General features: G+C 35.9%; 2 protein-coding genes across 3 annotated transcripts; one reads left to right on the top strand and one right to left on the bottom strand.

Moving 5' to 3' along the window:
* The first annotated feature begins 417 nt into the window (after positions 1-417).
* On the top strand, positions 418-4,501 carry LOC107953455 (hydroxyproline O-galactosyltransferase GALT6). 2 transcript variants are annotated; one of them, XM_016888768.2, is made up of 7 exons: positions 424-1,476; positions 2,565-2,797; positions 2,888-3,178; positions 3,269-3,397; positions 3,480-3,653; positions 3,925-4,032; positions 4,129-4,501. In XM_016888768.2, the coding sequence occupies exons 1-7, from the start codon at positions 675-677 to the stop codon at positions 4,336-4,338; spliced, it is 1,947 nt and encodes a 648-aa protein (XP_016744257.2). In that variant the 5' UTR covers positions 424-674; the 3' UTR covers positions 4,339-4,501. The 2 variants fall into 2 exon arrangements, with proteins under 2 accessions (XP_016744258.2, XP_016744257.2); XM_016888769.2 differs by lacking the exon at positions 4,129-4,501 and having other exon boundaries at positions 418-1,476; positions 3,808-4,032.
* A 101-nt stretch (positions 4,502-4,602) lies between these two features.
* LOC107953456 (probable receptor-like protein kinase At5g61350) lies at positions 4,603-7,503 on the bottom strand. Its single transcript, XM_016888771.2, has one exon. It carries the CDS (start codon positions 7,255-7,257, stop codon positions 4,633-4,635), a length of 2,625 nt encoding a protein of 874 aa, XP_016744260.2. The 5' UTR covers positions 7,258-7,503; the 3' UTR covers positions 4,603-4,632.
* Between the last annotated feature and the right edge of the window lie 6,943 nt (positions 7,504-14,446).

Raw genomic sequence — 14,446 nt, 5'->3', positions numbered from 1 at the left:
CGAGTTTTATTACATCATCGTGAACTCAAATATAGAAAGCTATCACAATCGCTAAACACAAAAAAAAAATGGAGAGAGAAACAAAAAAAATGTCCAGTAAAACATGCTTTTTGCCACCTAAGTTAAAAATGCATTTGTCTCAAAAATCGATTTATTTTCTTAAATATCACAAAAATATACCTAAAACTCAAATTTTTTTTCAAATCAAACATATACTTCAAATTTAACCAGTTATTTCTTAATAATTTATTTTTTATTTCCATTTACATGAAAACTTTAACTTTATCATCCTTTATGAGAATCACTTTTCAGAAAAAAAAATTATTTTTTGAAATTAAATATTAAAATCACAATTCAATTAATTAAATTATTGAAAAATGAGAAGTTTCTAACGTACCAAATCCCCTCTAATACTTTTGATTCTATTTATTATTACGATAACCAACCTCTGGTTTTTTCCTGGAGGAACCGATCGACCTCCCGCTGTCTTTTTTTCGCCTTTGCTTGCTAATCTAATTCCTTGCTTGTCCTCGTTCCTCCCCACCCCAAGAAATCTATTAAAATTTTCATATTTTTCTCTGTATATTGATCCTCTGTTTTCTTGGTGGGGAATTTTTTTCGGAGAAACAAAGAAATTAAGATCATCCAAGCTAGACAAATAGAACAGGTTCAACATGTTCATTTCATTGACAAAACAACGATTTGTTCAGATTCTAATAATTGTTGGTTTCTTGTACATAGTATTGGTCAGTGTCGAGATCCCGTTCGTGTTCTTAACCGGGTTCAGTAGTTTGTCTCAAGAATCGTTAACTCGGCTTCCCGGACTATCCCGCGAGGTTAATGTTCAAGAAAAAGACTCCCCGATTCGTCCCCTGAATTGGGTTTCCAAAAGCTCCCCTCCCCCAGTTCAATTTCTACATCATCGTCGACAACTCAAATATCAGGGTGGGTTCATTTCTAATTTGTCTTTTGATGCCAAAACCTTCGACCCGACTACCAAAGACAGGTCTTTGGAGCTCCATAAGTCTGCAAAAGTCGCTTGGGAACTAGGGAGAAAGCTCTGGGAAGAACTCGAATCAAGGAATTTTGTAATTGACTCTACCGAGAACGTTAACAATGGATCCGAACGGTGTCCGCATTTAGTTTCTTTATCAGCGTCGGAGTTTTTGGACCATGGCAACGTCATGGAGCTGCCCTGCGGGCTTACTTTAGGGTCTTACGTAACGGTAGTGGGGAAACCGAGAGGAACACATCCGAGGACGAAATCAAAGGTTGCTTTTTCGCAGTTTATCATGGAACTTCAGGGGTTGAGGACGGTGGACGGGGAGGAACCACCGCGAATTCTTCATTTTAATCCCAGGTTGAAAGGGGATTGGAATAGGAAGCCGGTGATTGAGCTAAACACTTGTTTTAGGATGCAGTGGGGATCTGCTTTACTTTGTGAAGGGTGGAAATCTGAGGCTTATGATGAGACTGGTGATTTCACTTCTCTCTTTTTTCTTTTTTTAGCTTTTACTTGATTCAACTTGTATTTCAGTAACTTGCTTAGAGATGAAGTATTTAGTAGTGTTTAGCTTAATAGATTGTTATTTTGTACATGCAACTCATAGGAAACTGAATTGATTCACATACTAATACGGGGAGAATTGGTTTTCATGATCAAAAGAATTTTGTTGAATTTGCTTTTTCAGTATTTGATTCTTACTTTGTGATAGTTTGTAACATTTACCTTCTTGAAACTAGGAAATATTTTGTAAAGACCAGGTTTTAGGATTCGCTTACATCAAAGGTATTGTCCTCTTTAAGCATCCATCGGTCCTTCAAGAATTTGTCACATACAATGCAGGTGCACCTTCCATCAAACCAATCTAAGGTGACGTGGGGATGACATCTTGGAACCTCGTTGTTACATATTTAATTCGTCTAGCGTTTGTTTTTTTTCTTAGAATTTTATGAATAGAATAGTTATTTGGTCGTGGGCTGATTCTAGAATTACCATATCCAACGGAAGTTCTTGTCAATTCATTCATTAGAATTACATGATGAAAGGATAAGTTGCTATGTTGATTTGTAAATACAATTCCCGAATGTGTTTTTTCCTCTTCTGTTTTTTTTTTTTTAATTGCTGGATCATGGCATGCATGCTGGTGATATTTGAGTTTTGCTACTGCTTGTGACTTGTGATATTATAGTTAGCATGTTCGACTTATTCTGCTGTGAGGAAATATTAGTTTGCTGGGATTTGCTTTTTAAAATCTCCTTTCCAGATTTGATGGGGGTACCACTTTAGCTTCGGTTTAATCAAAAAATGGGCTATTTATGCATGCATATTAGAAGCAAACGGGAATCTTTAAACTCAAATTAAGTATCAAGGAGTTGTACTCTTGTGTCTGGGGGGCTATAGATTGCCCACAAAACCTTTTTAAAACCTATTATATTTGTTCTGCAATTAAATCATATACCTTCTGTGTAGACCTTTTTTTTCATATTTGTTTGTATTGGTCTTCTTTATTTTCACACTTCATTTTCCTGGCACAGAAGTGTTTACTTCTTTATATCTGCAGTTGATGGTGAGGTCAAGTGTGAGAAGTGGATTCGAGATGATAATAATTTCTCTGATGAGTCTAAGCTAACATGGTGGTTGCAACGATTAGTAGGCCAAAAAAAAAGTTTGACTGTTAACTGGCCCTTTCCATTTGCTGAGAACAAACTTTTTGTCCTTACTCTTAGTGCTGGCATGGAGGGATATCATGTTAATGTCGATGGGAGGCATATTACTTCCTTTCCTTATCGAACTGTGAGTTATATAATGTTATAATGTAAACTTGATAATAAACTTAATATTATCATCTTGATTCGTTCTTGATATGATTTGACAATGTTGCAGGGGTATACCCTAGAGGATGCCATTGGACTAACTTTGAATGGGGACATTGATGTCCATGCTGTTTTTGCATCATCTTTGCCTACATCACATCCTAGTGATGCTACTCAAAAGAATCTTGAGATGTCCAATCAATGGAAGGCTCCACCCCTTCCTGGGCAGCCTGTGGATCTTTTTATTGGTATACTTTCGGCAGGCAATCATTTTGCTGAGCGGATGGCTATAAGGAAGTCTTGGATGCAGCATAATCTTGTTAAATCTTCAATTGTGCATGTTCGTTTCTTTGTGGCAGTGGTAGGTTAAGACCATCCTAGCAATTCACGTTTAATGGTTTTAAGCCTAGAATCCCGTACTTAACCACCATCTCCATCTCTGCTCGAACAGCATCCAAGAAAGGAGGTGAATGTGGAATTGAAAAACGAAGCAGAATTTTTTGGAGATATTGTTATTGTGCCTTATATGGATAATTATGACCTTGTTGTCTTAAAAACTGTTGCCATCTGTGAATATGGGGTGAGTGAAATTTTTTCCCAGTTTGAAGAAATGATTAGTTAAACATTTTTTGAGATTATTTTAAGGGATTTGCTTTTCACAGGCTCGCACAGTGTCTGCCAAGTTTATAATGAAATGTGATGATGACACGTTCGTGAGAGTAGATGCAGTTATGAATGAAGCAAAAAAAGTAAACGGGGATCGGAGCTTCTATATTGGTAACATCAACTATTACCATAAACCACTACGCTTTGGTAAATGGGCAGTAACATATGAGGTAGGGATTATCTTTCCTGTAGTTTATTTCAGTTTTTATGCATAGGTAAACAAATCAAAAGGGGATGAATGATTTTGGCTTGTAGGAAAGACCAATCTATATCAGTTGCACAATTCTGCTATTTCTTCTGATATTTTTGCTCACTTGAATACAGAATTTCTGTTATTGGTATATGGTAATCTATGCCAATGCTTAATTTTGTGGGTTCCTTGGTAAGCAATTCATAGAGGATATATTCTTATTGGTCCGACCCACGTATTCGACATTTCAGGAGTGGCCTGAAGAAAAGTATCCACCGAATGCAAATGGACCAGGATACATATTATCATCCGACATTGCACTCTTCATTGTTTTTGAGTTTGAAAGACACAATTTAAGAGTGAGTCAACGCTTTTCCCTTCTCTTCTTGATCTTCACCTGAAGATCTCGGTGTTTGACATGATATTTTTTACTGTTTGAACAATTTTTACCACAGTTGTTCAAGATGGAAGATGTGAGCATGGGAATGTGGGTGGAGAGATTCAACAGATTAAAACCTGTGGATTATGTGCACACCATTAAGTTCTGCCAGTTTGGATGCATAGAAGATTATTACACAGCTCACTACCAGTCACCAAGACAGATGATGTGCCTGTGGAAGAAGTTTCAAAGGCAGGCTAAGCCTCAATGTTGCAATATGAGATAGTGTTTATAATTTGGTATATCCCTGGGATGTATAATACAGATTTTGCAGTCAATAGCCTCCATTTTTGTATATTATCTGGAGGTATTGGGTAAATAGAGCTACTAAGCCAGGCAAACAACAAATTATGCTATTATAAAACCAGTCTAAAGTCTATTTTAAGTAATCAACTTTTCATGAAATTACAATAATTGTTCAACTCCAATCTCACAACATTTTCTTTGAAAACGTTTTAGGAGTTGTGAAAAGGATGAAAAGCTCCTTTGAAACCTCATTTGATGATATTTCACCATTTGTTTACCTTCCCTGCATATTTCCCACGTTTGGAAAATGCAACTGAGAGCCAACAGTACTATCAGAGTCATCATCAGAAAGAATATTAGCAATGGAGACAACATTTTTACTTAGTTTTTCTTCTAATAAATCATTAATATTTGAAGAAGAGGAAGAAGAAGAAGCAATAGTAGCTTCTTGAAGTTGCAATGAATATTCCAAGTACCATAGGACTTCTCCCATGCTTGGTCTATCAACTCCATATTCAGCTAAACATTTCTCAGCAGTTTCTGCAAATTTTTTCAATGATCCTTCACTGATACTCCCTGCAATTTGGGGGTCAACAATTTTCTCAATCATCCCTTTTCTGTGCCACTGCATTGCCCATTCAGCCAAACTAACTTGATCCCTTGGAAGTCTGGGGCAAATAACTGCCCTTGCCGATAAAACCTCGAAAAGAACGACACCGAACGAGTAAACATCAGATTTATCAGTAAGTTGTTGTCTTCTGAAGTATTCAGGATCGAGGTACCCAAAGCTACCCTTCACTGCAGTGCTAACATAGCCTTGCTCCATAGGGGCAGCTTTGGAGAGCCCAAAATCGGATACCTTAGCTACAAAGTTATCATCTAGGAGAATATTTGTGGTCTTTACATCGCGGTGGATGATCCCTATTGCTGCACCAGTGTGAAGATAATGCAATCCTCGTGCTGCACCAATGCAGATATCAAGCCGTTGTTTCCAAGACAAAGTCAGTTTGTCGTTCGAGCCATAGAGATGGTCGCGAAGCGGACCATTTGCCATATACTCGTAAACCAGTATCATCTCCGATTCCTCGTCACAAAAGCCTATAAGTGACACGAGATGTCGATGCCTGAGCTTTGAAAGCATTTCTATTTCAGTCTGGAATTCGTTTATGCCTTGCTCTGATCCTTGGTGGCCTCTTTTTATTGCAACCTTGGTTCCATCTTCTAGGGCCCCGAGAAACACGTTTCCGAACCCACCAACGCCAATCACCATCTTCTCATCAAAATTATGGGTTGCAGTTCGTAACTCATTCAAAGTGAAGAACCTGCCCAGACCTTGAATAGAATAATAACTTGAGTGTCCACTCTTGCTTTTTCTTGAGCCCAAGATGCTAGATTTCCAGGAGCTGCTCAAGGAATTCTTACGGCTACTGCCTTGGATTGGTAGAAGCCACGACGAGAAGCTGTTTCGTTTTTGCCAATCTGGAGGCCGTTTTTTCCACCGAACACAAACCATTCCGAGGAAGAACATGGCCAAGAAGGCCATAAAAATCCCTGAAATTGCAAGCACTTTGAGTTTCATAAATTTCCCCTCGTATGAACCGTCAACAGCATATAAACCATCCAAGCTATCATCAACGTTGTTTATCTTCATGATCTCCAAGCCATTGAGGATGGCATTAGGTAGGCCACCAGTCGAGGCCGGACCAACTTGAACCACGATGGAACCATTTGTGATGGCAGAGGCATTAAGCACGAAATCGATGTAATATGCAGTGGCCAAGCCACCGGTTTCAGCTGAGAGATCGAGACTCGAAAACCCCATTAAGCTGTTTATATACACATTGAAGTACAAATCATTGAGAGACTTGCTTACAATGTCACAAAAGTGCATCCTGATGAGATACGAAAAGCCTGCATCGACGTTCACCACCCAAGTGAGATTGAACTTCGGCTCCATGGTTTGAGCATGCGCCTCGGTCTTCATCCTTTGCGCGGTTTCGTACACCAAATATGGAGCAATTAACCAAGTTATCCATTTATCAGGCTGGTATTTGATATAAGAACCTCTCACAGCTTCAGTTCCTTGTGGGAACACATTGTATGGGGTATCAGGCATCCATGTCCTCGACAATGTATCGTATTTGGGAGTTAATATTGGTCCTCCCATATTCAACCGATACGACACTTCCAAAGCATAATTCGACAAGCCATTAACGGTCTCACCTTGCGGGACTGAAGATGCCGAATCAGAGATAAATTCATCAGGGACAGCCGCGATCTCGATGGCATTAATGAATGCGTAAGAACCCTTTTTTGGCTCGAAAACGAGGGAGAAAAGTTCGATAGCATTAACAAGATATTCCTTGAAAACCACTTTAGAATAACCCCTCACAGAGAAATCATGTAAAAGGACGAATTTTTCAGTATGGACAGTGAAAACTGCAGTTTCAAGATCATAGTGAGGGTGATGAAGAGGGTAAAAGTAGAGACGAACCCAATGTTTCCCCGGTTTTGAGATGTAAAACGTATATGTTGAACGATGAAGGAAAACCCTTGCAGTTTTATACAAACCCTCCGTTGATGAAGGGATGGAATTGGAGAAGGCATCGCTGGGAATGTAATCCATGGAGGCTTTGACATCTTGGTTAGTTGATAGATAACTATGTGCTTGAGTATCTGACTTGAATATTCGTCCATCATCGAGCCCTGTTTCCGTAGAAGATCCACAATTAATAAGATAGCTATCATATGGTTGATATGCTGATGGAGGTGAAGAAATGCTAACAGGAGAAGGAGCGGGTGCCAAAAGAACATATGCATGGTTTAACGTAAGGAGGTAAAGTGAAAGGGACAGAATACTTAGAGGCATAAATGATGGCATATTATGATCTTCCCCCATTTACGTAGCTAAAAGCACTAACGCAGCGGCGATGGTGGCGGTGGTGTTGGACATGCTAGTAGCTGGTGGGATGAATGGGAAAAGGAATTTGATAATTTGTACGTAAAAAAAATGGTTAGTTTGTTGAAATCACGTTGGGGAGAAACGTGCAAAGCAGTAATGTGATGTTTAATGGTAACAAGGGTTTTTTGTTTAGCTTATGTTGTTGTTTAATGACTTTAAACAACAAATAAAGAGAAGAAGAGAGATTAGATAAAAAGTACTGTAAGATTAACAAATCCCGAGCTAAGCGTTGGGCCTTCAAACCAAACTCTTCACCATCTTTTAACAAATAAACTGTATCCCCTTCAATTTTATTTAATCTGGATCCATTTCAGTTTGGATACTATTTTCCATTTTGGTTCTAATGTGTTGTGCCTACAATAATTCTCCGACAGCAACCAGAAAAGTGTTCGTACCAACTGCAGGAAATGTTGGGTTGTTAGATGAAAGGGATGGCTGGCGATCGCGAGACTAAAAACAACGAATTTAATCGCAGTGATAATGAAAGTAAAAAATTGGCCATAAACCACACCATATTAAAATGAGTATATAGGTAAAAATTATCAACACCATATTTATATTAAATAATAAAATAATATTAACTTTAAATAATAGTTAAAAAATATTGAAATTAGATATTAAATTTATATTAATATTAAAAAATATTAAATTTATATATTAAAGTCATTAACGTTTACGAATCTTACATATGCATATTTTTTAACATTAGTCTTATTACAGATTCTTATAATATTTGCTCTTTTTGACACAATGCTTAGAACCACCTATAGCCCCTCTCCAACCCATAAATAGGAGGATAATACACTCCGCCACACTTGAACCCACGTCTGGAGGCAACAATGCCCATGTCAATCGAGCTAAGACTCAATTAGCACATATACCTTTATAAAAAAAAATCAAGAATCAATAACAAAATTAAATCAACAAATAAAATGGACGTTGACTAAAAGGTAAAGAAAATGACAAACAAGGAAATTAAGCTGCAAACGCAGCTTTAAGATTTGGACCGAAGCTTAAAGGTCCAATGAAAAAACTCCAACACGTTTTACCGATCTCACCGTTGACCTCAACGGTGAGATCCAAATAGCACACTATATTCCAATTGAAGAGAAATTTGTATGGAAAGATATAAAACACATGTGCATTTGAATCCAAAGGGCCCTTAGTGTCAAAAAGGAAGATAGGTCAAGGTTACCTTGGGTTGTGGCGTTGGATGAGGCACTGAGGGACAGTCAAGAAGACCCTATAGATGACTTGTGGACCCCTCAAAATCCTTTGGGGCTATAGGATGTGTAACTGCGATGTTAGTAAGACATGAGCCAAAGGAAACCTTAAGGGCCGATACTATACATCTAGGGGACGACAAAGGGACCTTGAGAAGGCCTCTGGTCTCCTTGGACGCCTCGAGGGGGAGGAACCATTGGAACTTAGAGTATTACTTTGATGACTTCACATGGTAAGAAATCTTGGGGATGCTAAGAATGCTAGTGTGGACGGTTAATATGAACTCCTCTAGGATGAAAGAACCAAGTACCTTGGCTCGACATTTTGTAGTAGAGAGAAACCTTGAGGTTGTACCATCACTCATACTAATGATAATAAGGTTAAAATTGTAACACCCTCTTACCCGAGCTAGTACCTAAACCCGAGTAAGGAATGCTACATTTCAAGACAAATACTTTATTCAAGAACCGAATTTATTATTAAAGCTCTTTTAATCTTTTATACATTTTTAAAGTCATTTTAGGCTTTATAGACCATTTTTAGGCTTTCTCTAAAGTTTGATTGCATCTAGGTTTCGTTCGGAACTCTTTCTGATGAAAAAGAACAAGGTAGAGGAAAACAAGACCAATGTCGCAACATCATGGGGCCAGTATCGCAACACTAGATTCTCTGATGCTCATTTCATGACATCATGGTTAGTGTTGTGACCCTGAGTCCTTTTATGTCAAACAAGTCAAATTTTCTTTATGTTTGTATTAAGATCAATACCACATAATCCAACACATGTACCAATCAACTTAAACCCATATAATACATCAATTTATTAACAAATACTTCTTTAAATCATCATATAACAATTACTCGCTTAATGTCCCAACAATTTCATTTAAACTTCTCTTACATATTAGCAATTTCATCATTTATATCAACTTCTTAGCATTACAACTCTTCTATTATTTTCTTCCTCCTCCTTTCCATTTCACATCCTATATGTACATGTATATATATGAGAACATTTAGCTTCTAGTATAGCATGTCTATATGTAATATTAATTATTCTTTAACTAATTACAAATATATTTGTCTACTTGGGTAACGGTCACTAAATTATTTATATATTGGCCTATAGAATTCAAAATTAAGATTTGCTTATTGTTTTTTAAACTAGGCTCAACGAGATTTTTTCCATAAAAATTTTAGAATTTTCGCATAAGCCAATTAATACAATTTTTTTCCTTCATTTCTTCCCTTGTTTTACTGCTAGGCAGCTCTGACCCTTTAACACTAAAAATTATTTATCTTTCAGTACAAAATTCCTATAATGTTTCTGCTTGTTGTTTCTCTTGACAATAGTTTCTTTAAGATTTTAAACATATAAATTTTATCTCCAAATTTCATCTCCTAAATATTTTTGTACAATTTTTACTAACTTTTCAAATTGACATTGTCTCACTTAGATTTATTTATCTCATGATCTACAATTCCACTGTTTACATAGTTTCTTCTATACAAAATTAGACTAAATAGGATTTTATTTCATATTTGGTTCACACTCTAACTCAATTTCTAAAATTTTTAGTTAATTCTCAAAGTTGAGCTACAGTTGTTATCCAGAAACTGTTTTAGTGAAAATATTTAATTATCCATGATTCTTTGTATTAACTTTCAATTGAATGTATATAATCATTATACTTTTAATTATTATTCAATTTAGTCATATGAATTACTATGTTAGTAACATGGTCATTTCTTTACCTTAACATTTCTCATGATACAAGTCATCTCTCTCTTTTTCTCATATAAGCTTAATGTCTTTATATATCATTCATTTTAAAAATATTTTCTATCTCTGGTATTTTGATTAAATCTACATATCATACATTCTAATCACAACAAATCTAACTCAATTATTTGTGTTAGAATTAAGTGACCCGAATCCTTATTTAAATAAAATACATTGGTAAAATAAAATAAAAGTAAAATTCATATAGAACTACACTTCTTTTATTTTATTTTAGAATAAGGTTTTTTTAAACCTTATTAAGCCCCATCTATTTGATATTGATTAAAATAAGATGTTTGAATACTACTACACTTCTATTAGAATATGGTTTTATAATCTTATAAATAGACATAGTCTACTCCTCTTGTAATTATTCGAATTCGACATAGTGAATTAACTTCTCCTCTACCCGTGGTTTTTTTTTCGAAAGGGTTTCACATAAAATCTGTGTGTTTTTTATTTTTCTCTCTTTTTCTTTGTGATAAATTGTTATTACCAACGTTCTATTTTTTTACAAATTGGTATCAGAGCTTCCAAGTTGTTCATCTCAATCACGGTAATGGCGTCTTTGAAGCATGAAAATTTGCTGTTGGATCGCAACACCAGATTTGCGTTATGACGGATAAAGATGCAGACAGTTCTTGCACAGATGGACTTAGAGGAAGTGTAACAGCCCGATTCTAGGCCTAGTCGGAACAGTGGTTTCGGAACCACAAATCCGACGAGGGAAAATATTATTGTCATTATATTTTTATGGTCTAAAATTTCACGGAAAAATTTCGTTCGAAAATTTCAACGTTTGGGCACTCAATTTAGTCAAAATGACTAAATTGTAAAAAGTGCAAAAGTTGAGTTCTACATGTTAGAAGTGTCTAATTGTTATGAAATTATAAATTGGGGGTCCTTATATGGTAATTAGACCATCAGTTAATTTATGGACAAAAATAGACATAAGAAATGGGTGAAATAGATTTTTTTTAATGGGGGTATTTTAGTCATTTAGTAATAAAAAGAATTAAAAAAGGAAAAAGATGACAAAATGTGCTCATCTTCTTCATGGTGAACGAAATCAGCAAGGGGGAAGCCATAGTTAGGGTTTTTAAGTTTCCAAGCTCAATAGTAAGTGATTCCAAGCCCTTTTTTAATGTTTTTTACGTTTTTAGAGTCCCGGTAGCTTAATTTAGCTTATTCTAGCAATAATTCATGTTAGGGTTCATATTTGGAAAAATATCCATAGGTAAAATGTGTTTATTTTTCTGTTTTATGGTATAATATGAAGCTGAAAATTATGTTAAACAACTTTTGCTAAGCGATTTTAAGCGAAAACGGGTAAATTGACATAATCGGTAGAAATAATTAATGTTCAAAAGTGTGTGTTAGAGTGAGAATTTGATGTTGTCATAGAAGGGAAAAAAGTTCAGCATGTCATGAAACATAAGAATAAGAGATGAAATTTAATTTCCAAGCTTGGGGACAAAAGTGTAAATATGCAAAAGTTTTGGGGCAAAACTGAAATTTTTCAAAAAGTTGGGGGAGGACTATTTTAATAAATGTGAATATTTAATGAGTTAAATTTGATATTATAGATCAAGAAAGACGAGAAGATAATCTCAAACGGGAAAAAGAGAAGGTCGGGGAGTAAATTGCAAAATTACGATATTTTGCACCGAGGTAAGTAAACATGTGAATTAATGCATTATTTTGATATTATTCAATATATGTTGAGATTTAATTGAACATAGAATAAATACTTGGTATAGATACTAAAAATGTGGTTAAGTTGGGAAAGGTGGTAAAGTGTTGAAAAACACGATTTTCGGTTGAACACTCGGAATAGGCCGGAGTACATTGAATATAAAGGGGGTTGCTAAGTGTTGATTCCCCGAATCATTGGTGGTTGCCAAGTGCTGATTCCACCGTATTTTAAATGTGAAGGGGGTTGCTAAGTGCCGATTCCTCGACTTATTGGTGGTTGCTAAGTGCTGATCCCATCGTATCTTAAATGTGAAAGGGGTTACTAAGTGCTGATTCCCCGAATCACTGGTGGTTGCTAAGTGCTGAATCCACCGATAACGGACAACATTCCGAGTGTTCAACAGGGGAAAATTAGAAAGGTGAATATATATAAGGTGGACGAGAATATGTGAGGGATATTGGGTTTGATACTTAATCAACCCATGTGCGAGGTGGAAGGAAACATCAAACCTACAAAAGAGCAAATTTAAATACAAAACTGTTGTGAACAACAACAGTTTGGAAACATTGAAAAATCACTATAAATGGTGGAAAATGAATTAAAAGTTGATTAATATATGAAATTTAAGCTGAATGAGTCTATTTTCATATGAAAGAAAAAAAGGAAGCAAAAGAGTTCTATATTTGGGGATATTTGAATTTAATTGAGACAGGGTTGAACTGATTTTGAAATCCCCTTTTCCAACTTTGGAAAATCACAAAAAATTGTACAAAAATAATTATGGCTTGGAATTTACATTCTTGGATTCCTTAATGAGTCTATTTTTAATAGAAATAAATGATAAATTTTTTTGAATTTTTTACAGGGAGATAAGTAAATTTTAGGAAGGAGAGGTCAGGATTGTCAGGCAGTGAAACAAGGTAAGGTTTAAAGAATAAACTGTACTAATTGGCTAAACCAAAAATTCTGAAAATTTTATGGTGGAAAGGTATATGAGTCTAGTTTTGGGTAAAATTTATGGAACTTAATTTGGATCCCTGTAGCTCCAGATAAAAATAAATTGGCGACTATGACGCAGAAAAATAGCTTGCTGGAAATTGAGCAAACAATGAAATTTATGTGTGATAAAAATTATGTCACTATGTAATCTTGTGAAAAATTTATTTACTTGTCATATGTTTACTTACTAAGCTATATGCTTACTTGTTTGTATTTTCCCCTGATTATAGTGACATCAACCAGTTCGGAACTTGGACGAAGTCAGGAAATCATCCACACTATCATCAACTTTTTGGGTATTTTGGCAATCAACACTTTTGAAACATGGCATGCATAGATGACTTTATGTAATGTGGTATAAATATGTATATATAGTATTGTTCGGTTTAATAGGTTGGTGTTTATTAATGGATAAATTGTGTATACACATATATATCTGCAATTGGTTGAAATGTTGAAATCGTTTGAAATTGTGTTTTGAAAACTTGCAGGGGTTTTATGTAAAAATAAGCAGAAATGCTGTCGAAATTTTTTTATAAAATTTTTTTGTAATACCTCATACTCTATTTCGTTAAGGAATACAGATAAGGGGTGTTACATTTTAGTGGTATCAGAGCTACGGTTTAGCCAGTTCTCGGACTAATAAAATATGCGTGAGAGTCTATCTATACATGTCATAATTATATTGTGAGAGTCTATCTATACATGCCATAATTATATTGTGATAGTGTGATGATTTCTGACAATTTAAAATTTTGTTTTATATAGTAAATGGATCCTGACTTAAGTGTAGCAGATGATGTTGAGAGTAACACGTCGGCTCCAGCACAAGGGACCGTGCATGAAGAAAGTAGACATGAAACACATAGTCAGGATGAGGCTCGGGAAGCCTTCATTCGAATGATGAGTAATTGGTATACCGAATTTGTTCGTGCAAATCCGAATGTTCAACCTTCTCCACCCCCTCCTATTCCTCAATCGGTCCCCGTAGCTCCACAAGGTGTTGATTTGGTAAGATCAAGTAAACCTCCCGTTGACAAAATCCGAAAGCATGGGGCTGAAGATTTCAGGGCTAATGTTGACGATGATCCAGAAAAAGCAGAGTTTTGGCTTGAAAACTCTATTCGGGTATTTGATGAACTATCTTGTACTCCTGAGGAATGTTTGAAATGTGTTGTGCCTTTACTGAATGATTCAGCATACCGTTGGTGGAAAACATTAATATCGGTGGTTTCGAAAGAAAGGGTTACATGGGAATTCTTCCAGGAGGAATTCAGAAAGAAATATATAAGCCAGCGGTTTATTGACCAGAAACGCAAGGAGTTTCTTGAGTTGAAGCAGGGGCGAATGTCTGTGGCAGAATATGAAAGGGAGTTTGTTAGGCTCAGCAAATATGCCCAGGAATGTGTACCCACGGAAGCCAT

Source organism: Gossypium hirsutum, chromosome D07 (genome assembly GCF_007990345.1).
Source record: "Gossypium hirsutum isolate 1008001.06 chromosome D07, Gossypium_hirsutum_v2.1, whole genome shotgun sequence".
Classification (NCBI taxonomy): Eukaryota; Viridiplantae; Streptophyta; class Magnoliopsida; order Malvales; family Malvaceae; genus Gossypium; species Gossypium hirsutum.
The sequence above is the reverse complement of the archived record's forward strand: the minus strand, read 5'-3'. Positions and strand labels throughout refer to the sequence as shown.

What these genes read in the sequence shown, in the direction of transcription:
- LOC107953455 (XM_016888768.2), top strand. Translation starts at nt 675, where the DNA reads ATGTTCATTTCATTGACAAAACAACGATTTGTTCAGATTCTAATAATT. An exon ending in CTTCCTTTCCTTATCGAACT is followed by an intron (nt 2,798 to 2,887) that starts GTGAGTTATATA and finishes ACAATGTTGCAG; the next exon opens with GGGTATACCCTAGAGGATGC. An exon ending in TTGAAAGACACAATTTAAGA is followed by an intron (nt 4,033 to 4,128) that starts GTGAGTCAACGC and finishes TTTTTACCACAG; the next exon opens with TTGTTCAAGATGGAAGATGT.
- LOC107953456 (XM_016888771.2), bottom strand. Translation starts at nt 7,257, where the DNA reads ATGGGGGAAGATCATAATATGCCATCATTTATGCCTCTAAGTATTCTG.